Source organism: Sceloporus occidentalis, unplaced genomic scaffold (assembly GCF_023333645.1).
Source record: "Sceloporus occidentalis isolate IW3139 unplaced genomic scaffold, rSceOcc1.0.p SCAF_4, whole genome shotgun sequence".
In the NCBI taxonomy this organism is placed as follows: Eukaryota; Metazoa; Chordata; class Lepidosauria; order Squamata; family Phrynosomatidae; genus Sceloporus; species Sceloporus occidentalis.
The window spans coordinates 70,617,873-70,643,683 of record NW_028316984.1 but is presented as its reverse complement, the minus strand read 5'-3'; the positions used below and the strand labels follow the sequence as shown (position 1 = coordinate 70,643,683).

The 25,811-nt window shown below is 40.8% G+C and overlaps 1 protein-coding gene across 1 annotated transcript in view; it reads left to right on the top strand.

Annotated features, from left to right (window-relative positions):
• Positions 1-25,811, top strand: part of GLI2 (GLI family zinc finger 2) — a 302,294-nt gene that overhangs the window by 262,228 nt on the left and 14,255 nt on the right. Inside the window, exons 8-12 of the mRNA XM_089520297.1 lie at positions 1,636-1,849; positions 5,112-5,225; positions 13,185-13,316; positions 19,007-19,156; positions 23,202-23,366. Coding sequence (XP_089376423.1) covers positions 1,636-1,849; positions 5,112-5,225; positions 13,185-13,316; positions 19,007-19,156; positions 23,202-23,366 — 775 coding nt within the window. The remainder of the gene's footprint in view (positions 1-1,635; positions 1,850-5,111; positions 5,226-13,184; positions 13,317-19,006; positions 19,157-23,201; positions 23,367-25,811) is intronic.

Below are 25,811 nucleotides of genomic sequence, written 5' to 3'. Positions count from 1 at the left end.
CAGTGCACTTCTTCTCTACATAGTACAAAGTGGAAAGGTGCATTTTATACTTTGCTTTGAGCAAAATATCTCAACCTGGACTAGGTTAGGTGGTTTAATGGTTAACATCTTCATTGAGAGATATTTTCTTGGCAACCATACTTGACTTGTTAAAAACCAACATTAATGGAAGAGAATCTCTGAAGGAAGAAATGAAAATTGGTTTCATTTCTGTAGTGGAAGTGTACTTTACACAATTACAGAAATTAAAGCAATTTCTTGATTTCATGAGTGTATCTTAGATTTAGCATGTAAGAGTTCTCCATACACACACACACGCACATAATTGAAAGTGATTGTGATTTGGCAGCAGATAGCTTATTCTGGATTTTTCCATGGTTGCGTTTAACTGCTTTTTTTAAAAAAAACATATTGTACCAAAAAGATATGCAGTAAGGTTAGATTGTACAGTAAGGTAGTGCAGTGGGGTTGGATTGTAAGGATTTCCAATATTATAACACCTGTGAAGATGTGAAGTAATAAGTGCTATAGGTATCATCATCCCAGGAAATATGAATGATGATTTTGTTGTTAACTGCCCTTGAATCGGCCGTGACTCATGAGACATCTTCAAGACACTCTATCCTCCACTGCTCTGCTCAGATCCTATGGTTTCAGGTCCATGACCTCACTGATTGAGTCTACTTATCTGGTGTGCAGCCTTCCTCTCTTTCTACTGCTCTCCACCTTTCCTAGCATGATCATCTTTTCCAGTGAGTCATGCCTTCTCATGATATGGCCAAAGTACAACAGCCTCAGTTTCCAGGGAGAGTGCAGGTTTAATTTGTTCAAGTCCAATTTAATGGTCTTTTATTGTCTGTCCATGGTATACTCAGCACTCTTCTCCAGCACTTATATAATTATTGAGAGATTCTAACCCTTTCCCTAATGTTTCCTAGAGCTTCTGATATCTATCAAGCTGGTTTTTAATCTTTACTTAGCAACAAACTCCACCTATATTTACATGGGGCTACCTTTCCTAAAGATGTTGCAGAAGGATGTAGCAGAAGCCTAACCAATACAAAACTCTAAAGATAAGGAGAGAATATTTTACATACTGCATATCTGTTAGGCTTGGATTTTGATCCCAAACGGCATATGGCTTCCAAAACAGCCAGCAGTCCATGAACGGTTAGTTTTGGCTTTATCTGGGCTGCAGAGGTACCCATGAATAATTTATTCTCTACATAGAGAAGGGTCAGGTCTAGCAACCTTAATGGGCCTCATAAGATTCTAACCCTTTCCCCAATGTTTCCTAGAGCTTTTGATATCTATCAAGCTGGTTTTGTTGTTGGAAACAACAAAAAGAGAAAAATAGTAGGAAACTGCAGTGTAAAGTCCTCCTGGGAAAATATTCTTTGGTGTTCTAATTTATATAAGGCAGTTGGTTTCTGAAGTTTTAAAAACCATCCCTTGCTCCTTTGTTGTGATTCTTGGGGCAATGGCTCTTGAACCCTTCTCAACAAGAAGCGAAGAAACCCAGGCATCTTTTCTTTATTTAGACTCCTTTCATGAGCAGGCTGTCCTGCCCAGAACCAGCTATTCTTCTCAAAAGGCATGACCCTTTCTCCTTGTGATGTTTCTTTCCCCTTCCAGTCCTGCATTCACCTTTCCTCATCCAATCAACCCAGTGGCCTACCAACAGATTCTGAATCAGCAAAGAGGCCTGAGCTCAGCATTTGGGCATACACCTCCCTTCATCCAGCCATCTCCAACGTTCCCTTCCCGGCAGCATGTGGCCGTCATCTCTGTAAATTCCAGTCCTGCTCAGATCAGCAACAGCAGCAATTGCATAGCTGATTCAAATCAGGTAAGATCTATCCTGGCTTCTGGAAAGATTTTAATTGGGGCTACTAAAAATTTCCTCACAAAAAGCTAGTGTGTCCTTTTAATCCAGGAGTGCACCACTGTGGTAGGTCCAAGGGGGACAGTTTTATGTCCAGGACACCCTGGGGTCTCAGACTACCAAAAATTAAAAAATTAAAAGCAGAAGTCCACTCTTGGTTTTGAAAGACAAGTGCTTAGTTGTAAATAAACCACAATCCACAAATTCTTTTTAATAAGAAAAGTATCTTTTTTTTAATATATTATTGGCATCATATTAGTGAGATATGCTGGCATAATACTGGTGTATGTCTTTTTTGGTTGTTGCAGAAGGGGAATTGACTACCTCCATCACTCTAAAGCTCCCTACACCCCTTAAAACTGATTCATCTGATGCTTCCTTAGTAGCAGGTGGTAGTGGAGAAGTATATGGCTATATTCCTATAGCCAAATGCACTTCCAGGGCCTTCCGGTGAGTCCTCCAGAAATTCTGGAGGAGGACGTTATCACCGTGCATCTGGCTACAGGCCCATAGCCAATTGGTCCTGTGGGAAGGGAGAAGGGGAAAGGATATAGTTGCCTTTGGGCAGAGCTGAAGTTAAATACCCCCATCCAGGATGTCAGCATATATTAATGAAAAGTGAGAAGATATCCTTCCACCTAAAGCTCCTGCTGATATGTGAAACAGTATTTCAGTTAGATATATAAGGTACTGCACATGAACACTAACAGAATGAAAAAGATATGAAGGAAAAAGATTTCTTTATTAATTTTTGTGTATTCAGTTTGAGGAATACAATGGTGGTATATTTCTTATGCATTTTAAATACCGATGGTGGATGCAACCTATTTAATAGGTGAATTGTCTGTCTTTGAGGAAAAGGGTGGCCCAGGAAGCCTGGAGGGGCTAAGGGCTGCAGAAACAACTGTGGGATCCATATGAAGCCCAGGACAATTCTTAGGCCACCCCTGCTTTAATCTTTTTAGTTGTGTATTAATTTCACTGTAAGGACTCACTGCAAGACTGGACGTTTGTCTTGCACGTACAGAATGCTATCCCCACTAGTCTTCAAGAGTAAATTGTTTTCCTTCAAGTGCTCTGTCCTATGACAGGACCAGGCCCTTTTTAATCTGTGTTTTAAGGGTCATGTTTGCCCTGTAACCCCCACCCCACCCTTGATTCAGTGAGAGCTGTTGGTATCTGGCAAAGCTTTTCATGCACAGATTATCAAGCACTGTGTTGTCACAAGGGTAATTTCATGTGTATACAGTTCTCCCTCCATTCTCATGGACTTGGGATCTGCACCCCTCGATTATCTACAGGGGGTGAACAGAAGGGGTTAAAATGGGGTGCCTGCACACAGCGCACGCCTGCACACTCCCTTGCAGTGCGCCTCCATTCAAGCCAATAGGGCTTGAACATGTGTGTGTGTGTTTTCTTTTCATTTTTGCGGAAAGGGATCCCCCACAAAAAAGGAGGGGCACATGTACTTGGTGTGAGAACATATGAGGCAGCATTCACTGACAGAATCTTCCAATTTGCTTTTGCAAACAAAGGCCTGTTACAGACAGCCAAAATAAAGCTGCTTCGAGTCACAGTGGAGGTATGGTGTTTCAATGATGCATGCGTCCTAAGAGTCCAGAAGCCACACCAAAGCCATGCTCCGGTCCCTAGGGCTGGAGCGTGGCTTTGGTGAGACTTCTGGACTCTTAGGACGCATGCATCATTGAAACACCATACCTCCACTGTGACTCGAAGCAGCTTTATTTTGGCTGTCTGTAACAGGCCAAAGAGTATCTCTTTGAAATGGCACATTTACACCCACCATGCCAATTCATGAGACACCATGAGTTCAGAATGCCAGTTTGAGTGCCATGTGCTGGATGGGGAATTCCACAGGGCTGATTGAACCCAGCATTTCTGTATGAAGAAGTTTAGTTTGTTTACCTTATTAAAGAAGGTTGTGAAAAATAAGCCTTGGAACAGAGAAGCAAAATCATTCGTCATCAGTGATCCCCTGTCCTAGGCAGAAATGTAACTTGCTATCCTACACAATAATTCCTTGTTTTATTTTGGTTTTAGTTTTATATTGAACAGAATTATATCTAATTTTATAGTTTTACATCAAACAGAAGAACAGACAAAACCAGAAGTAAACATTTGGGCTGAAATATTTTGCACAGATATTTCAATATATTTCAGCAATGAAGATCTCAGTTAAAAACTATGAGCAGAGAATTTGCTTTGTAGGTGTTTTTTTTTTTTTTTAAATGGCAAAGAAAATTAACAGAAAATCTCTGTACATTTATCAGACTGGTTCAGTCAAATCTTCCTCCCCATTCTGATATGACTGGTTGCCACATACATATGCCTGCTGTAAATATGGCTAGAGGAGGATTGTAGCTGTGTTCAGTTTAGGAATTGCATCACTTCCAAGGAGCACCCAAAAATTTCCCTAAAATCATAAATCATCACAAAATCATAAAATTGTAAGTATCTGAAGATGCTGCAAGGACCAACTAGACCAGCCAGTGTCATGCAGTGATATGCAACCTTTATTTAAAGACCTCCAGAATCAGGAGTCTACCACTTCCAAGTCAGTCTGTTGCTCTGTTAAGCAGTTCTTGCATTAAAGTTCTTCCTAATATTTAGGTGGAATCTCTTTTCTTGTAATCTTTTCTTACAGTATTGCTGCAGTAATTCTCACTGTGTTCTCAATTCCTGTTAGCTTAAGCTACTTTTGATAGATTGCTCACAGGGCTGGCAGAGTAAGGCAGCCACGTCACCCTGATTTTGAATTATAGATAAAATAATCAATAATTTTGAGTGCTAATTGTCGAAAATTTAGTTTATTGGCTTCCTATGTTGATTATTGTGGAAGGAGGAAAGTGCTTGTGGGATTTCTTGTCTCATGTACCAAAATAACTTGCCCGGGTTTTTTTGTTTTTTTTTGAGGGGGGGGTGCACCAAGACTGAGGTGAGTGAGGTGGTGTCATTTGTAGCAAAATGTCTTGTGCCAGCCCTCATGGCTGAATTTTCTATATCATGTCAGGGATGGGCAACTCCTCCAAATGTTGTTGGACAGCAGCTCTCATCATTTTCCCCTGGGCTAGAGGCCATGTGGCTGGCTAGGGTTGATGGAGACCATACTTGCTCATCCCTTTTGTAAGTTATGGTTATGCTACATTTGCTTGTAAACCTTGATGTGACCTCTTCACTCCCTACCACCTCATTTTTCTTTCCTTAGAGCAAGCAGAGCAGTGAGTCAGCTGTTAGCAGTACTGTCAATCCAGTAATTAATAAACGCAGTAAAGTCAAGACTGAAATGGAGACTCTACCACCAGCTTCCCCACCTACTCAGGTAACTGCTTGATACTTGTTTTTATTCAGCATCTCAGCTTGTGACCTCCAGAACATTACTGTCAACAACTAATATTAATTACTCTTTAACTATAAGTAGCAAGACAGTACACTGAGTGCAATAGTTTTTGTTGCTTTAAGAATGTGGAAAGCCACAGTTTTGTTTGTTTGTTTGTTTGTTTGTTTTAATTTATATCTCATATTTCTCCCAACACGGGATCCAAGGTGGCGTACAATGTTTTAAAGCATAATACAATTTTTTAAAAATTGTTGATACAAAAGTTAAACTACATTTCTATTTAAAAACAACTCAAAAAAACAGTATTAAAAGATACTTAAAGACATAATAAAATAAAAAAACTACATCCTCCATTATCTGCTACATAAGCTAAAAACCAAATGCTTCCTTAAATAAAAAGCTCTGTATCTTCTGTTGGAAAGAAAACAGGGAAGGGGCCAACTGCCCCTCCCCTAGAAAGGAGTTCCATAATTTTGGGAGCAGCAACTGAAAAGGTCTCTTTTGTGTCTTCTCCAGATGGTTGTGGGACCAAGAAAAAGCTTTCCCTGGCAGATCTTAGAGCATGCAGGCTCATATAGGAAGATGCAGTTTTTCAAATAGTCTAAAACAAAGCATGTAGGTCTTTAAAGGTCATAGCCAGCTCTTTGAATTCTGCCCAGAAATGGATTAGCAGTCAGTAGAGTTGTTTTAACAAGGGGGTTATATGGTCCCTATAACCTGTCCCAGTTAGCTACCTGGCTGAAGCATTTTGGATCTGTTGGAGTTTCTGAACAGTTTCCAAATGCAGCCCCATGTAGAGGGCATTGCTGTAATCAAAAAAGGATTAATCAAGTCATGTATCACTATAGCCAGATCTGGTGTTTGTGCAAATGCACTCCTGGCCACCACAGAAACCTGGGCATCCAGAATTAGATATTTATTTTATTTTATTTTATTTTATTTTATTTTATTTCATTTCATTTTATTTCTATCCTGCCTTTCTCCCAAAAAGGGACCCAAGGCAGCTCACAATATAAAACACATTAAAACATCATGTTTAAAAACAATTAAAATAACCTAGTTAAAACACTAGAAGGTTAACATTTAAAACATACAAAAGTTAAAAACATAATCTAAACCAACCAACCAACCAACCCCCAAAATAAAAACGGGCTTGCATGATTTTAAAAAGCTTGCTTAAATAGAAATGTTTTTGCTTGCCAGCAAAAGGGCAGCAGGGACGGGGCCAGCCAAGCCTCCCATGGAAGAGAGTTCCACGGGGTAATGGCAGCCACCGAGATTTGAATCTACGAGCACACCCAAGTTGTGATCCTGAGATTTCAGGGGAAGTGTAACCTTATCCAACACAGGCTGAATCCTCATTTCCTGATCTGGCCTGAAACTAGACTAAAATGGATCTGAATAATCCAATTCATCCAGGAAACCCTGTAGCTGGGAGGCCACCACATGCTAGAAGCTTGCTCAAAAATGGAATATTGGAGACTGGCTGGTAGTTATCCAGTGTAGTCTGGTTCAGGGAGGGTTTGTTCTGTTTTGTTTTTAGTAGAGGCTTCACCATAGCTTCTTTTAGACAGGATGAAACTCTGCCTTGCTACAATAAGGTATTCACTACTCCTGTTACTGACTCAGCCAGTCCTCCCTCTCTGGCTGCTTTTATAAACCAGGAAGGGCAAGGGCATATCACACATGTAATGGCTCTCATCTCGCCAAGGATCCTGTCCACACCCTCAGGCTACACAAGTTGAAATGTATCCATTCAACTGGGACAAGAAGCCAAGATTACATCCTCTGAACCTGTATGAACTATAACAACCAAGTTGAAGCAGAGCCAAGTGGTTTTATCTGCAAAGTGTTGTGCAAACTCTTCATAGCAGGCTGCTGAGTAGTCTACATGATGCTCATGTGAGGCAGAACATAAGAGGCTCCTGATCACTCAAGAAAGCTCCACTGGACAACGCTATGCAGGTGTAATGGTGGCAGAGAAGAATGAGTCTTTCCTGCCACAACTGCCATGGAATAGGCTTTCCAGTAGGTTGTGACACCACATTAATATCTGTTTGGATGTATTTCTTTAGGGAAATTCAGTGATGGAACCAATTCCTATTTTATCTAAGTACCCAGGATTATGGGATTTTCCCTTCCTCTACGTCATGAAACTGGGTGTTGTACACCAAAGACATTTCCTTTAAGGAAGATTCAATGGATTTGATCTCACTCAGTCTGGGCCTAAATATGCACATCACAACTGTAACACATTAAATGTTCTGCTGAAGTGGCATGGGAATCCTGAAAATTAGAGCCCTACTCCTGTTAAGGCTCTTAGTGTGGGAAATAATAATTTGACATAGAAATTAGGTACCAATCACGTGATAGGAAAGTTAGTCATAGAAGAGTGATAATCATGCTGCAAGACAGTGAAGTGTAAATAAGAATAACAGTAGGGAATGTATGGCATACAGCCCTTAGGGGAATCTCTCCTGGGGACTGCAAGGGTCCTAACCAGTTCTCTCCCCAATTCCCTTCACATATCTGTCCCACTCTACCTTAGCGGATGAGTCTATGGTTTGTCATTTAATAATGGCAGAGAAAGACACAGAAAATTATCGCACCGGGGTTAAAACGTTCCCCGGTTCATTCTAACGTGCACGCGCAGGGGCGCGCACGGAGCGTAATGGGAACCCAGTGGGGCCCAGAACGCTAGTTTACTGCACACAGAAACGCCGCCGCTGTCGAGCATTCCCATTGAGTTCCAGGGTACGCCATTTCTGGGAACTGTTTCAAAGCGTCCCCAGAAATGGCGTCCCCTGGAACTCAATGGGAACGCTCGGCATCACGCTCCATGCACGCCCCTGCGCATGCATGTTAGAACGCACCGAGGAATGTTTAAACCCTGGTGCGATAATCTTTACAGTGTTCAGGGGCTAAAATGTCTTTTGCTATTCTACCCTGGTATGCTCTATACTTTCCATCTACAACCATGGAATACAACTTGCTAAATTTCTCCCTCAAGAATATTATTGAGAATGAAACTATAAAGTGGAGTAGTTAGAGGAAATTTTGTATGTACTTATATGCATTTGTGAGAGAAGAGGAGGCCCTTACACTCCATTCACCACACACTGTACCACAGCAGCAAATGCAAATATGTGGTTTACAATGTCAGGCTTCAGCCCTGTTGAGTTGAAAAGGGCAATCTGGTAACCCACCACAGGAAGTTGCCTAAGTGGAGAAGAGAAGGAATTTAATACCTAACTCAGAATCCCTAGTGACTTGCATTTTACTTTCCCTGAAGCACGTGGTCTGACTTGCTTTCTTGAGTCATCTGAAATTATACAGTTGACTTACCCTGCAGTTCTATCTATGTTTATACAGGGGCAAAAACATCCATTGTGTGTGATGGCACATACACTCTTATAAGTGTGCTTGGTATTATAATTTCAGTAGCTTCGGTTACATTTGCACTCTTGGATTGTGGGATAAAATAGTCTGGATTGCAGAGATTGATCTGGAGCAGGGCTCCTAATTGAATAATTCAAACATCCAGTGGAAGTGGAGGATAATGGTAGTGTAGAATCTCTTGGAAGGGAGTCCCTTCTGGCTCAGGGAACAGGGCCAGGCCAGCAATGAACAATGGAAGTCTCCATTCCCCTGTAACATTATGGCCATGTGGAGTATTAAAATATACAAATACTCCTCACCTGCACAGTTCTGCAGCTCATAATTCAAAAACTTCTAACAGGTTGCACTTTGAAAGATGCATGGGTTTGAGAGTGGGTGGGTTGGCTGGATAAAATTTATGAGAGGGAGAATGTTTCAAGGTATCAGATCCCCTACCCTAAGTCCCAGCGTGATGGGTAAGTGCAGGTTTTCATGAGTGAGTGGAATGAGATACTCCATGGGTTCTTGGGTCAGATAATCTTCCAGGAGGCTTAGACAGAACTGCTATATTTCAGCCAAGTGCCTTTTTAAAAAAATGATGTTTGATATTTGTAGACTGCAAAGCAAGCAGTAACAGTGTCTCTGAGCAAACATAGATTACATGGGAGATCCTCTATGTCGGTAGGAAACTCTCTAGAAAGGAGCCTTCCCTGTTCAAAAAGGAATCGCTCACCTTCAGCAAGCATCCTTTACCTCAGTGACACCACATTTGACACCCAGAAGAGCCCACCAGCTTCTGTGTTCCTGTCAGAGCTGCACACTTCCAAACTGTTTAATGGCTGACAGTACCTATCTGACCGTTCTTTATCACAACTGTAAACTATTGGGAGTGCTCTGGGCACTTCATTTTCATGAAATATGATGCTATGCTATTGTCAAGCCAACAGAAGAGTTGATGACAAATTTCTTTTCAGCTCCAGTTCAGAAGCAGGTTTTGGCATGATGCATGGGGACAGCAACATGTGCAATCATCAGGGGGCTGGTAAAATTGATGAAGATAGTGTATCTGGGAAAGATAAACATGCTGTAGTCAGCACGATCAGGGCGAGGAGGCATCTCTCCAGAGCTTTGGGGTTTAGCAACATCTCAGCATACGGTAGCCGACAGCAGCACATGACGTAAAATAGCCAGCTTGCTGTACTCCCATCTTAATCAAGTCACAGATCACTCTCTTTTATACCACAAAAGGTGCTTTTGATTTCTTGAGGTTAGGAATCTAATGAAGAATTGAGACATATTAATCTAAGCATCCTTTAATTAATTCTATGTGCAACTCAAAATGTTGCCTTCAAAGGCTCCAGTCCAAGATTTAGAATGTGTTTAGACACAAGAGCTTCTTTGCACATCTTGGTTTTTAAGTGCACCCTGGTTTTTTACACAAACCTCAAAAAAGAAAGTTTGAATGTCTCATATAGATGCCATTTCCAATAAATATTTCACCCGGAAATTTTGTCAGGAAGTTGTGATGAGCAGATGTCTGAGTATACTCTTGGTAACAAAAATGAGTTTGCTGCTATGTATTATGTGTAATAAGTCCCATTTGATCTCAGTGGAATTTAACTTTCAAGTACATAGAAATCACAAACTCTGGGCTCCTGCTTTTATTGTTAACTGCCTTTGAGTAGACGTTGACTCATGGTGACCCTGTAATTGAGACATCTCCAGGACCCCCTGTTTTCAATCACTCTACTCATGTCCTGCTGGCTGAGGCCCATGACCTCTCTCGTTGAATCTATATTTGTCCATATCCAGCAGTACTGCTGCCATCAGCATAGCCTTTTGCCTCACAAGAGCACACAATCCCACCACTGCAGAAAGACAGTTGTCCCCAGAAATATATTTACCCCAAATGGCTTTACCCTCTCACACACTCAGCCCTACACATACCTTTAAAACTTTTTCTAAATATTCCAAAATCAGCTGAAAATAGTCCAAAATCCAAAAGTGAGATGGCATCAGTTGTGATTATGTTGGATCTGCTGGGACGTTTTACTGCAAGGGTGCAAAATGGCACATGGCCCCCTACTCAAGTGCCTATTCCATTGTCAGAGAAGACTCCCCCCAAATATTTAGCGTTAATAGCCCTTAAGGCTTATTAGCCTACTAATTTACCTAACAGCAGTTTAAAGTAGGCCTCAGGCCATGTGCTGGGAAAAATAGTTGGCTAGTTTCCAGCTCATCCACTTCTCTCTCTCAAAATGAAGAAGCACAGAGCTAGAAGAGACCACAGGAGGCCACCTTGTCTAACTGCCCTCAAGTCATAACAGTAGGTACAGATATTTGTTCCATTTGTATTTCCTCATATGGAATCTGTCTGGGACATTCCCTCAGTATCTTCTTGTAGCAGAAGTAGGCAGACGGAGGCTAATGAGCACCAGTCTTTCTACTTGCCCAAAAGGTTTTAACATTATAGAGCAACAACACACTCTGGGCATTTGAAATTACCCCATCTGCCTTAATAATAAAACACAAGCTGTTATGGAGCACTTTACCCCTTCCAAATTTCAATTGACCATTAAATAGCAAAGTGTTACAATCCCCAGCAGATCTTGAGAAAGAACTTACATCAAAAATCATCAGGGGTGTTGAGCAGGTTCACAGCAACCCACTGCATCAATGACTATCTAATGGCCCTATCCAGAGCACAACACATGATTCAGAGAGATTCTTTCCATCACCATTATTTAATTGGTGTGAATGTAGTGGGCATAGTAAGGAACAATTTAGGCATGGGGTAGGGGCAAGCCTTGTTGCCGCACTTGTTTTGGGCACGTAGAAAGACTGGTTGATGTTCATTAGCCTCTGTCTGCCTACTCCTGCTACAGGATATTGAGGAATACTGAAGTAGCCCCATGAGATAGGGGTTTGCATTATATATAAAGTATACTTACTAAAAAATAGTAAGGTTTGTATTATATACACACTCGCCTCTCTGTTTTTGTGGACTTGGAGTCTGTGTCCCTTGCCCATTCACAGGTGGCAAATGTAGGGAGATGAAATGGGGTGCGTGCCCATGCGTGGCCCCATGCATGTGCCACGGGGGTGTGCCCCCATTATTTTCAGTGGGACTCAGATATTTACGAGTCACCATTTTTGTGGGGGGATCCAGAACAGAATTGGGAAGGACTATCTGGACAAACTTTTGTCAGAAATCCTATAAATGAGGTGGACAACTTTGGCTGTGATTCTATGGTCCCTGTGAGGGTGTCCTAGGTGCTGTGGGGTTGGGTTTTGTTTCCCCTGATCCGAGAATAGCAAGCAAGTCTGCTTTCTCTGGAGAGGAACCCCTTTCAGGTACACCTTTCCAGTTCTTGGAGAAACATCTCTTTAACTGTACAGAGTTGGAGCCCATCTTTGGTAGCAAGGCCAGATTAAGGTGATTTGTACCCTGGAACAGGTTCAAAATAACTCCTTTTCTACATGTGGAAGAGCTATTCTAGGAGTAGTAAAATAGAAATTACCGGTAAGCAAACCAACAAATAAAGTGCAAAGCAGCACAAAAAGCTAAACACGCTAACACATTACCAGCCTGCATCTTCAGTGCAAGATTAGCAATCTCATCCCATGCATTTTTAATGAATTACTCAAATAACACACATATTGGTGCTAATAGAGACACCAAGAGATTCAGAAAGTAACTGGGAGAGATGGTACACCTTTGTCCTTCAGTACTGGGCCCAGACAGGATCAATTGCTCCAACTGAAGGATTGGTAATTTTACCTTGATTGATAGAAGCCAAAGGGGCATGGAGCCAGAATCCACAGCTTCTTCTATGCCCCCCACATGCCCAAAAAGTGGGGTGAGGGATATCCAAACTGGAAAACATATAGAATGTCTGGAAGGGAAAAAGTTAAGTGCAGGGGGATGAAGAAAAGAAAGGAAAAAGTGGGGGAGTTCTGCCCCCCACACTGCCAATATAAACCTGGTAGAGCCCTGAATTCTTTAAAAGTTCTGATGCAGAAGTCACTTGTCCTAGCAAATAGGACTGCTTGAAAAAATTATTTAAACTCCTCCACTTTCAAATGCATATTTATCTATTTGTTGTTCTTCCTGTATTTATTGCTCTTTCACTTGCCTTACTTTTTGAATCAATAAAAGACAGTAGATTTATATGGGAGATCATTGATCAAATAATAAAATAAAACAGCTGATATGGTGATGGCTGATATGTCCTTAATATGAGGGTAAGGAACTGACAGTCTGAGGATAGTTTCACGTGACTGATCTTTGGATAGGGCTTATCTTCTCCTACCAATGTATTTCTGCCTGGGAGGTCCTCTCCAACTCATCCGATGCTCTATCATCATTGTCTTGTGGTGGCTCTTTTCTTTTAATTTGTTTTTATTTAATTTGTTTTATTTATATACCGCTATTCCAAAGATCATAGCAGTGAACAGCAAGTAAGCTAATTAGCAAGTACACTAGCAACTGTTGTGTAAACTATGGTTGACAGAGGAGTTCAAGCAAACCCATCTATCTGAACTGACTTTGTATCTTTACAGGAACATCTGACGGACTTGAAAGAGGAGCTGGATAAAGATGAATGCAAGCAAGAGCCGGAAGTTATTTATGAGACCAACTGTCACTGGGAAGGGTGTACAAAGGAGTATGATACACAGGAGCAGCTTGTCCATGTAAGTGAAGTCAGAAAAGAGAGCCAAGTCTTATATTGTGAGGTTTGTCCTCTCTTCATATCATGGTGCTGTGTAGCCAGAACTAAAAATATGAATCACTAAAAAGTAACTGTTCCATATGAAAAGCTTGTGACAATGAGGTCAAATTCCAGGATGAACTGAGAACTGAATTAAGAAAGAGAAACTCTGATAATCATAAACAGCTCACTAGAATATGTTTGTTGGCCTTGGATTGTATCTTACACAAAGACTGGGATGTACATGAATTTTATTGGAAACAGAGTGTCAGACTTAATCTTCTCCTAGAATGTTAGTGATGAAACCTTAGCTCTGTGTGAACAGTCCTATCTGAAAAGGAAAACAGGTGTAGCTCCACCATGATCTTATTTACAGAGATTCGGACCTTCCTACCTACACTCTGGCTTCCACAGTAAGAGTCTCTGTGTTGCCCCCAATAAGTCATCTTTGCAGGCTCTAAACCAGCTGAGCCTCTTCTAAATCTTGTTGGTCACAATGACGGCTTCTGTGGACTCATATTTTCCATATGGCAGACTTTACAAATCAATTTATATTGCAATCACTTCCCTAAAGTGAGCTGCACATCTGATATGACCTCCGTGTGGTGGAGCTGACTCAAATCGTGTCATCACAAATCCCCTTGATGAGTCCCTCTGACAAACGCCTACTTCCCAAAGGCTGCTGCTATTCTGAGTAGTGTAATGTTGCTGCTCTGTGAATGCTGTCCATGGGTGTGTGTGTCAATCCCTTAAAAAGCATGGAAGGAAAGAAGGAAAAATAGTGTTTAACAGACGGTTTCTGCTGGCTTCCATAGTAGTCAGAAGGAAAAATTGTGGAAGACCACATTTATGCTACACACACTCACACACACACACATATATACACATATATATTTATGCAGATATATGCTACAGACAGATGCAACTTTTGTGCTAACTGAAATATGCCAACAAATATGGAAAACAAAGCAGTGGCCAACAGACTGGAAATGCTCGATATACTGTATATACTCATGTATAAGTCTAGAAATTTTAGTCAAAAAATTGACCCCAAAAAACCAGAATTGACTTATCCATAGGTCAATGTTAGTACCGTACTTTAACTCTTATTTTTAAAAAGGAACCATCCCTTGGTGAATCTGTCCTGGAAGCACTGACACACCTCTATTCTCTCATCCATTCATCCTTTAGTGTGAGCACAAACAGCTATGCCTGATGGAATTTTCTTAGTTCTTTGGCACTGTTTTCATTTGATCAATCCTTTAGATCCTTTGTTACGTGGCCCTAAATTTTACCCTCAACTTATCCATGGGTCATATCAAAATTCTTAGTTTTGGCTCCAAAACCTGTCCCCAACTTATATATGAAGTTGACTTATAGTTGAGTATATATGGTACATACCAATCCACAAGAAAGGAGATACAAAAGACTGCAGCAACTATAGGACCATAGCACTAATCTCACACGCAAACAAAATGAAGCTGAAAATTCTGCAGTAGAGATTCCAACATACATACATGGAGAGAGAAATTTCAGGGGTGCAAGCCGGATTCAGAAAAGGAAGGGGCACCAGAGACCATATTGCAAACAGTTGATGGCTAATGGAGCGCACCAAAGAATTCTTTATGCTGAACATAAAGAAAATAAAAATAATGATCACAGCAGAAAAACACAAATTCAATCTAGACAACAAGAAAATAGAAATATTTAAAGAATTCCCATATCTAGGATCAAACATGGACCAGAATGGAGACTGCAGTCAAGAAATAAGAAAAAGACTAGGAATGGGAAGGGCAGCTATGAAAGATCTGGAAAAAGATACTGAAGAGCAAAGACATACAACTGAGCACTATCCATCCCTTTATACTTCTTCTTCTACCCATCCCTTTATACAAACACATAGATCTTGACTTCCTACTTGGCTTTACTTTGACTGTTTCTAATTGGATTCTCACCTCCTTATATCCATAGTTCAGTGGTACTCCAAACCCATATTACTAACACAAAAATTCCCTAGACTTCTAATCTATCCTGTCTATAGACTTTCAACTAGACTCCTCTTTAAGCCTTAGCCCCTCTTTTATGGACTGGTCAGGTATGAGTATCTAACTCTCTATCAAGGAGCCCTGGTGGCGCAGTGGTTAAATGCGTGTACTGCAGCCATTCACTCGAAACCACAAGGTTGCGAGTTCAAGACCAGCAAAAGGGCCCAAGCTCGACTCAGGCTTGCATCCTTCCGAGGTCACTAAAATGAGTACCCAGACTGTTGGGGGCAAATTAGCTTACTTGCTAATTAGCTTACTTGCTGTTCACCGCTATGATCTTTGGAATAGCGGTATATAAATACAAACAAAAACAAAAAAACAAACAAATTAGCCTGCTCTTTAATTTATTCTTTTATCGGTCTTTTAGACCTATTACTGCTAAAGGACCCCATTTTTTTCTCAAAATAATCTATTCCTTGCTTCCAGTTGATGTTCCTCTTATTATTTAGTTAATTTTTTAGTCTATTAGTAAGTTTAGAAGATAGGAATTCTTGAAGATGTCTCATCCACAGGGTCTCCATGAGTCAGAACTGACTCAAGGGCAACTCACGGCAACAACAACTGGGGCTCTGCTCAAACCACTTTACCATTTTTATCCAAATTAAAGAAATGATAGTTGTGGTAACTCACACCTTTCCCTGATTAAATGAAGTGGTTTGCTAAAACCCAAAAAGTAAGGTAAGCTGTTGGCACTTGTGAGGAGAGACCAGACTGAAGGAAATTTGTAAGAACAAGATTAGAATAATTAGTTTTGGTTCCATCTCAAGTTGATATTTAGCATAGTGATATTTTTAAAATAATTATTTTCAAAGGGTTTTCCATTCCCCCCCCCCAAAAAAAAACCAAACAAATCTAAAATTGTTTACTTTTTCATTGGGTCCCACATTGAGAGAAAGGTAGGGTACAAAACAGACAGATAGATAGCATTACTTTGAAAAAGGAAATCTTAAAGCTACCAACCAACAGCCTATGGTACAAAAGATACTCTCCTCCCACCCAGCTTACCATCACAACAGACCACAAGGCAGCACTTCAACTGTAAAATATTCCTGTTCTACAATTTAGTGAGTACAAATATTTCACTGAAATGTTACCGTTACATCAAAAAGGAATGACTATTTCCATTAAGTTACAACTGTAATGTAACAGTTTTGGAGAAAGGAAATCATTACAACTACCTAATTGTAATTACTCATTTCTATACTCTAACTCCATTATAGTTTTATATTACAACTTAAAGGACCAATATATTCTACCTCAAGAGGTTTTTGAGAGGAAAAGATGCAGTACTCTTTTATCTGTCTAAACCTCTTTGAGGAAGAAGAAAATTAAAGCCACCCCAGAGGAGCTCAGTGAGACATAAGAGAAGGGTGAATAAGTGATTTTAGTCCAAAACCAATAGAAACATAAGCAGGAGACCTTTAAACAGCTGGTAATGTTTGTTAGAAGCTATTAGGCAAAATGTGCAATGCAGTATTGAGAAAGATGTACACAAGGTAGAATGCCATCGCTCATTATATATACAGTTTTTGAATGAGGTTTGCTTTCTCCAGAACATTGCTTCTAAACAGTAGTCAAATCCTTCATCTCAGTGGTATACAGAATTGCAATCCACATGTTAAACCACACTGTTGAATGGAAAGGAAATTCAGAAATGAAGAAGCCTTCCAGGTATTACATTTTAAGGCTTTCCATTGGATCTGTAGGAAGACTTTATCTTTAGTAATTAGAGGAAAAGACAACCCCAGGAGTATTACAATACATGAGCAGTACTGTTACCAGACTTCTTAAAATTCAAATGTTTGATCATCCCTCAGCCTGTAAAATAGAAACTGAAGACCCAAGTTCTGTAGCAACAGAAGCCTTTTATGAGGTGGCATAATCAATAGTATATGGAGCTGGGCATGGGTTCTTTTCTTCAGACTTTTAAAATGTTATTTTTTGCTACAGACCATAGATCAGAGCTGAGCAAAGTGAAGTCTTCTAGTATTTGTTGCACTACAGCTTCCTCTGTGCTTCATCAACTAGGCCTCATGAAAGTTACTACCAATATCTGGAGGGCTGTACTTGGCTCACTCCACCAATGATGGAAGCTCCAAAGCAGGTGTTCAACTCACTTCAACAGGTTGCCTGGGCTATGTAGTGGGATATCATTGATTTTTAAAATTATTTATTGATTTCCTGTTTTTCCCCCTCAGTCATGGGACTCAAGATGGCTAAGAATAAATACTGGGTGCTTTCAGTTTTACCAGTTTTATATTTCATTTTGCTCATGAGACTCTTGTCAAAAAGATCAATGGAGCTTAGTTTTTCTGAGAGAGGAATACTGAGTCTCAGCCTTCTGCTCCCCACCCCTAGCTATTAAAGGCACTGTTGTGTAGTGGTTAAACCGTAGGATTAAGAGGGGAAGATCTGTTTTTAAATTTCCAACTCATCTGGAAAACTCATGAGGTGAACTTGGACCAGTTACTAACTCTGAGTCTATCCTATCTCACAAGGTTGTTGTGAAGATTAAAATAGTAGGAGAGTGATGTGCAATATGAGGGTTTGCCATGGGGAGTGGGGAAAATTGTCATTTAAATCTGGTTCCTTCTGAGACAAAATCACTTTCCAAGTCCAAATCTTATCAAGGCAATTTGCAAGATAAAACTGTAAAGCAATAAAACAAAATGGATCAAAAAATAAAACAACAGCATACAACATCTAATGTATTAACAATTTTTAAAAATATCGTTTTTATTATAAAATAAATACAGATGCTTTAGTCATTCAATATCAAACTAGTACATCCATATTTAGGTAGCAGTATTGAAGGAGACAGCTTGTTATTCTGTTTCAGCATAAAGAGATAAAAGGGAATGCTGCCATGGCAGAATCCTATGGAATCATGGGGTTTGTACTTTGGTCATAAGCACCACAACTGACTGAGAATTATAAGTACACTCCCTAAACTGCAGTTCCCAGGATTCCATTGGCTATTGCAGTGGCAAATCAAGTGAAATTATAATGCTATATCTCTGCGGTGTGTAAAGACCTTAACAGAGAAAAAAGAAATTGGGCTTTCATGGACTCCGGTCTACTTGCATCTCACAAAGTAAATTTACAGCACTTTATAAATAAAGGATGATGATAATAATAATAATAATAATAATAATAATAATAATAATGTGAAATACAATTGCAGGAGATGAAATGGATGGGAAATTTCTCTTTTTTTTCAGTTAGTCTCAAATATGTGACAAGCTTCCTTTGCATCTTTTCATCCATATTTAAGGTCTGTTTAAAGAAAAAAACATCATAAAACCAGGGAGGGCACCATATGCAGCAATACTTCAGTGAATTTTATTGGAGGGAATGGCTAACACATGTTGCTGACTTTTTATGTAACAACCTGTCTCATTTATTATTATATATTTGTTTAAAGAATTTATATATCACCTCCCAGCCCACCAGGGCCCCCAGGGTGGTGCACAACAGGTAAAAACATTTAAAACAATATAAAGATAAAAACTTGAAAAACAAATGAAAATATTATTTAAGAACTATTTTTAAAAATAACCTAAAATAATCCTTAAAATAATTTATGGTTTATTCTTCTCATCTGTCTTCATCTCTTCTTGTTTTCCAGCACATCAACAATGACCACATTCATGGGGAAAAGAAGGAGTTTGTCTGCCGCTGGCAAGAGTGTACCCGGGAGCAGAAGCCATTCAAAGCACAGTACATGCTAGTGGTACATATGCGGAGGCACACTGGAGAAAAGCCACACAAATGCACGGTAAGTCAACAAGAACATAAACCCACACAGGTTGGTATGTCAGAATGTGTTGGGCAGAGTCTTATAATCTCCATCTAAGCACACAACAAAACTCAATGTGAGAATCTTAATACCTGGGATCCATTCACAGTAAATGTTATAATGCTATAATTCCATTTTAGCTGTCATGGCTGCCTCCTATGGAATCTTGGGGTTTGTGATTTGTGAAGTATTAGAGTTCTATGGTTGAGAATTTTAAAGGCCCCTCCTTCATCTGCCAATCCCAGGATTCCATAGGAGAGAACCATGGCAGTTCAAGTAGAAGCATACTGCCATAAGCCACTAGATCCATCCTTCATAAACTGGGTAAAATCATGAGAGTAGGAAACTGGCATGATATGCTCATCCTTGTTATTGTTGTCATTTCCAACTTCTTATAACAGGACCCTATCCTGGGATTTTCTTGGTCAGATTTGTTCAGAGCCTTTGCCTTCTTCTGAAGCTGAGAGTGTGTGACTTTCCTAAGGCCATCCGGTGGGTTTCCATGGTTGAACAGGGATTCAAACCTGGTCTCCAGAGTCATAGTCCAATATTCAAACCACTACACCACACTTGCTCATCCTACCCCTGCTTTTACCAGTATCTTTACATAGAATGGAGAGTCCTATGCATGTTTGCCAGAATTACGTATTATTTTTCCTTCCTTATGGAACCTCTCTCTCTCTCTCTGTGTGTGTGTGTGTGTGTGTGTGTAGATCAGGGCTTGAGAAAGTAACCTATATGGAATTTCTCAGGGTATCCCTGGTGGAATGGCTACTGCCTATATTGGCTGGGAGGCCCCATTGTCAAAGGTGCAGGGAATCTCACTCCAAGTTTTAGTTCAAACTATCCAATGCACTGAAGCTATCCAAGATGCTGAACCTGTGTTGCGTGGTAGGATTCAATGCACTGAGCAGCTTTTTTAAAGAATGAAATAAAATCCAGAGAGGATTCACTGCCCAGCTGACATGGGAGTCACCAGCTACCACTGTTATCTTGTGAGCCACCCTGGGCCCCTTTCTGGGAGAATCACAGCATAAAAATGAAGCTGCAGTCCAACAGAGTACCTTTTTCAAACTCTGGTAAAGAATGTTCTTATTGGGAAGTTCATGCATTCAATATAACACACAAAGTTGGCAAGTATTATGACCTCCCTGTTCCACAGCTGACTTGATCCTGTACCACAAACATTCATATAAATGGAGACCAACTGAACTGCAGAAGGACCTTCTTGCACCAACACCACTCACTGAACAGGACTCATAACTCTCCTCTTTGTTTGCAGATGGAACAAATGAATTCTCTCTGTCTGGGTTCTCTGAGTTACTTCATCTTCTAACCATGGTGTTTTCTTGAAATTTGTAATTTGAGTATTCTACGGACTGAAGCAATCTCCTTCTATGTCTTGAAGAGTTAGAATCTCGCCATCTTATCACCCTATTATCACTTGGCTACTAGTTGTGGCTCCAGTGCAAAGAATTCATTCCAGGAAATAAGGACTGCAATATCTGTTGAAGCCACATCTGTTGGAGAAATTGCTGTCCAGATTCATTGGGCAGTAATTTTTCAATGTAAAAGCTAATGGAGACAAGGTAGTTGACTTGAACTAGACCAAAGATGAGTCTGGGCAGCAACTTTTAGAAGTACCCTTGTTCAGATTTAGTTGGAGTGAGGGTAGAAGAGATGTCCAAATTTACTCTCCAGGACAGGGAAACGGAAAAGTTGAACAGCTAACTCCCTTGCTCAGATGCACTTTGTTTACATTTCTGCTCAAATTATTATGCCTAATCTAAATAAGCTTCATTACCATATATTTCTAGTTGGTAAGAGGTACAGTATTTCTTCAGCACATCTAAATGATATTTGAGCCCATAAAGCAAGAGTAAGGAACTTGTGACCCTCCAGATTTTGTTTGACTGCAGCTCCCAGCAGTCGTGGCCAGAATAGCCAATGGTGAAGGATCATGAAAGTTACATATCTAACAACATCTGGAATGCTACAAGTTGTCCACTCCTCCCATATAGTATGTGTCAGGCCACATTCACATATTATCTGGCATATTTTGTTCTACACTAGTGTTATACTGGTTGTTTTCTGTTGCAAGTTCTTGAAATACATATAACAGCTGGTATGAATGCCTTGTGAAACTCCAACCCATTCAGGGTCCTCAAACACATTTACACATATGGATCCCATATGGTGTAGTGGTTTGAGTGTTGAACCAGAACTCCAGCAGTCTAAGATTTGAATTCTGCTCAGCCATGGAAATCTGGGGACTTTTCACAATACACAATTATAGCCCTATGATTCAACTTTAACTGCCATGGTTCCATTCTGTGAAATCTTCTGATTTGCAGTTTAGGGAGGAGCATTTAGATCTTAGGGCTGAAACAGATGGCCCTGAAAGGCGGGCTTGACACCATCCCCTTTGAATGCCAGGTTGGGGCCACAGCAACCGCACACCCCAGCCCGGCTTTTTTCCGGCACAAAAAGAAACAGCAAAACGCCGCTCCTTTTTTGGCTGGCAAAAAGCTGTTTTTCCACTACCACTGCAGCTTTGCGATGTTCCTGCAGCAGTGTTTAAATGCACGCCACCAGAGCACTGCAAAGCTGCCCGCCATGTAGTCAGGCAGGTGGTGAGACACTGGCTTGAGGGTGGCATCAGAGCATGCGGCGTCTAAATGACACACTCTGATACCGGCCGCAAGCTGGCGCAAAAGGGTAGACTGCTTCACCCCTTAGTCAGATTGCTCCACTGCCTTACCAAAGTACAGACCCCCCAGGATTCCATAAGATGCAGCCATGGCAGTTATGGTGGTGCTATAATTGTGTAACAATTGTGTGAGAGATCCCTAGGTGACCTTGGGCAAATCTCAGCCTAGACTAAGGCAACAGCAAATATCCTCAGAATCAATCATGCCAAAAGAATCGTATGAAGAGCACCATGAGTAAATTTTACCAGAGTAAATTTGAAGTCATATAACAACAATAAATAATGTTCTCTGCACTTCATGTGCATGCTGACAGAAATACTGGTGCAATAGTGGTGCCTCCATGATGATCACATCTGCTATGTATAGAATCATAGAATAATAGAGTTGGAAGAGACCACAAGGCCCATCTAGTCTAGCCCCTGCCATGCAGGAACTCACAATCAAAGCATCCCCGACAGATTGGCATCCAGCCTCTGTTTAAAGACCTCCAAGGAAGGAGACTCCACCACTCTCTAAGGGAGTGTCTTCCACTGTCGAACAGCCCTTACTGTCAGGAAGTTCCTCCTAATGTTGAGGTGGAATCTCTTTTCCTGGAGCTTGCATCCATTGCTCCGGGTCCTAGTCTCTGGAGCAGAAGAAAACTAGCTAGCTCCCTCCTCAATATGACATCCCTTCAAATATTTAAACAGGTCTGTCATATCACCTCTTAACCTTCTCTTCTCCAGGCTAAACATCCCCAGCTCCCTAAGTCGTTCTTCATAGGGCATGGTTGCCAGGCCCTTCACCATTTTAGTCGTCCTCCTTTGGACACGCTCCAGTTGCTCAACATCCTTTTAAAATTGTGGTGCCCAGAACTGGACACAATATTCCAAGTGGGGCTTGACCAGAACAGAATAGAGTGGCACTATTACTTCCCTTGATCTAGACACTATACTTCCATTGATGCAAAGCATTAGGACACCTATAGATTTGGGGAAGGGAAGACTTTGGCCCTCCTGATGTTGTGAACTCCAACTCCCACAATCTCTCACCATTGACCATTTTGGGTGGAGCTTATAGGAGTTGTGAGCCAAAACAGCCAGAGGATTGTACCTCTGCCGAAAAGAGTAGGCTGGGCTTAAACAAGCAGGCACCTGTTTTGAATCAGCTATCCAAATTATGAACAGCATTTTTCTTTTTTAAAAAAAACCCAAATGCTCATGAAAGCCAAGATCTGCCCAGAATTTATGCTGCTCAACAAGGTGGAGATTAAAACCAGATGAGATGGAAAAATGCCTCCAGCTGATTAACACTCCAGCTTTGTTTTCTTTTAGTTTGAAGGTTGCTCCAAAGCCTATTCACGGCTAGAAAACTTAAAGACACACCTGAGGTCTCATACTGGAGAAAAACCTTATGTCTGTGAACATGAAGGCTGCAATAAAGCTTTTTCCAATGCTTCTGACCGAGCAAAACACCAGAACAGGACACATTCCAACGAGGTAGGTGATTTTTTTTTAACCGCAAACTAAATAGGATTTTTTAAAATGCAGCTAATAATATATAGTTTACACACAGGGCTTGTATTATATATATATATGTGTGTGTGTGTGTATCTGTGTCTGTGTGTGTGTGCGTGTGTGTGTGTGCGTGCGCGCGCGCACTTTAATGGCAAAAGTAACATTTGCTTGTTGGAAAGAGAAAACATTCTAGTTTTTACATTTAAGAATGTAAGCCACAAAACAGCAGAGCAATCCTAGTTGCAATCCTTGGGCCTGAACCCTGTGGCCTGATCTATCCAAAAGTCCTCCTGGTCCAAAATAGCTTTCTATTTTTATCAAGAAGGAATGAGATCTATGGAACTGATATGCAGGCAGTGGGTCTGAATGGGCCGTGAGGACTTAGTGCAAGACAATGTTTTGTTATGTCCTGCTAATGAATACTGTTATTAGTAGCTGGGGGAAGACAGGAAATTACCTTTATTGGAAGGCATGTGATGGTCTGCTGAAAATGGTTAATGCCCAGGTTGAAATTTATATTAGCACTAATTAAACAAGCAGCAGGAAAAGAGGGAAATGTTCAAAAGTTCTCGAAAACAGCTGTGACCAGTCAGAGTGTAGCCCCTGGCCTCATTTATAATGATTAATATAAATCACGTATGAGCAAGTAGAAGGCTAGGAGTATAGCCCCTTTAAAGCAACAGTTTCAGATCCACCTGTCTTGGGTGGCATCATGAAGGGACATTGCACTAGTATGCCTCCTTGTCTCATTTGAATCCTCTTTGCCACCTATTGAATTCCTTTTGCACTAGCGAGCCATTTTTTTAAAAAAAAAATAGCACAGTGTTTTGTTACCAGGAGGCCCTGAAGACAAGATGGTATTCATTTTTTTGGTGAAAGATTTTGAGTGCAAAGCACTGCAGGAAACACATTGGCCTGTTACAGACTGCCAAAATAAAGCTGCTTTGGGTCTCTTTGGAGGTATGCTATTTAAATGATGCATGCATCCTAAGAATCCGGAAGCTGCCTCAAAGCTGCACTCCAGTGCTTAGGAATGGAGTGTGGCTTTGGCGCGACCTCTGGACTCTTAGGACCCATGCATCATATAAATAGCATACCTCCAAAGAGACCCAAAGCAGCTTTATTTTGGCAGTCTGTAACAGGCCATTATATAAATAAACTGACTCTTAACTATGGCTGCTTGGACAGTGTGTCAGGGCCAGCCCAAATGTTAGAACGAAGATAGAAAATTTCTTTCAACATGAGGGCCAAATATAATCTCAGAGAAGTTCTTTGAAACCATATTACAGTAGTAGCCAAGACCAAGGGGTATAATCAAAACCAATATCTGAATATTTTAGATTAAATGTCTTACTGTCAATAGTTATGCCTTAAGAAAGAGGTGGGACAGTATAAACATTGGGAAGCTGCCAAACAATGGTTTTATGAGGAAGGGGACATGGTCATCTGTAGAGGCACATATGGCTGGATTAGGATTCAAGGAAGGCTGGAGTAAGCCCTAATACCTGAGGTTTTCTGTTCCTGCAGAAGAAAAAGTGAGGTGACAGATGTTGTGGGGAGGGAAAGATAATAAAGTGTTGGAGGATAGAACTATTGCTACACATCTTATCCTGTAGCTCCAAAGGTAGGGGAAGAATCGTGTGGTCCATGGGCTTTATGTTGCCTAGGGGGTTTGGTGCGTCTTTTGACAGCAATAGGAAAAGGCTGCTTCATGGACTTTCCCAAAATTGAAATGTTGGGCCTAAAAACATGTGGACCTAATCCATAAAGGTTTGGTAATTTTATGAAAAGCTCAGAGGTAGACCTCAGAATTCACAAAGCTGATCCTAGTGACCATGTTCAAGAAGAGTTTCTTCCTGCTGACGTTTCACCAGCATCTGTGGCTGGCATCCTCAGAGAATACTTGCCTGGAAAAAGTTGAGTGTGTGTGTGCACACACACACACACACACACACTGTGTGAGCCTGTGAATGCAGGAGTGATTTGCATGTGTATTGTTCTGTTGTTGATGGCAGGCCTCAAGCTGGGAGGCTAATGCAAAAGACACTAATCCTCTTTTGCATTAGCCTCCCAGCCTGAGGCCTGCCATCACCAACAGAACAATACACATGCAAATCACTCCTGCATTCCCAGGCTCACACAGTATGTATGTATGTGTATGTGTATACACACACACACACACACACAACTTTTTCCAAGCAAGCATTCTCTGAAGATGCCAGCCACAGATGCTGGGGAAACATCAGGAAGAAACTCTTCTAGAACATGGCCACATTGCCCAAAAAAACCACAAAAAACTATGGATGCCAGCCATGAAAGCCTTCGACTTCACACTGATCCTAGTGAATTGGGAGCATGAGTGATAAGGGGAATCCTCTATGTACTTTCAAAAATGACTAATCCAGACAGTCCTTCAGGTTTTGGGCA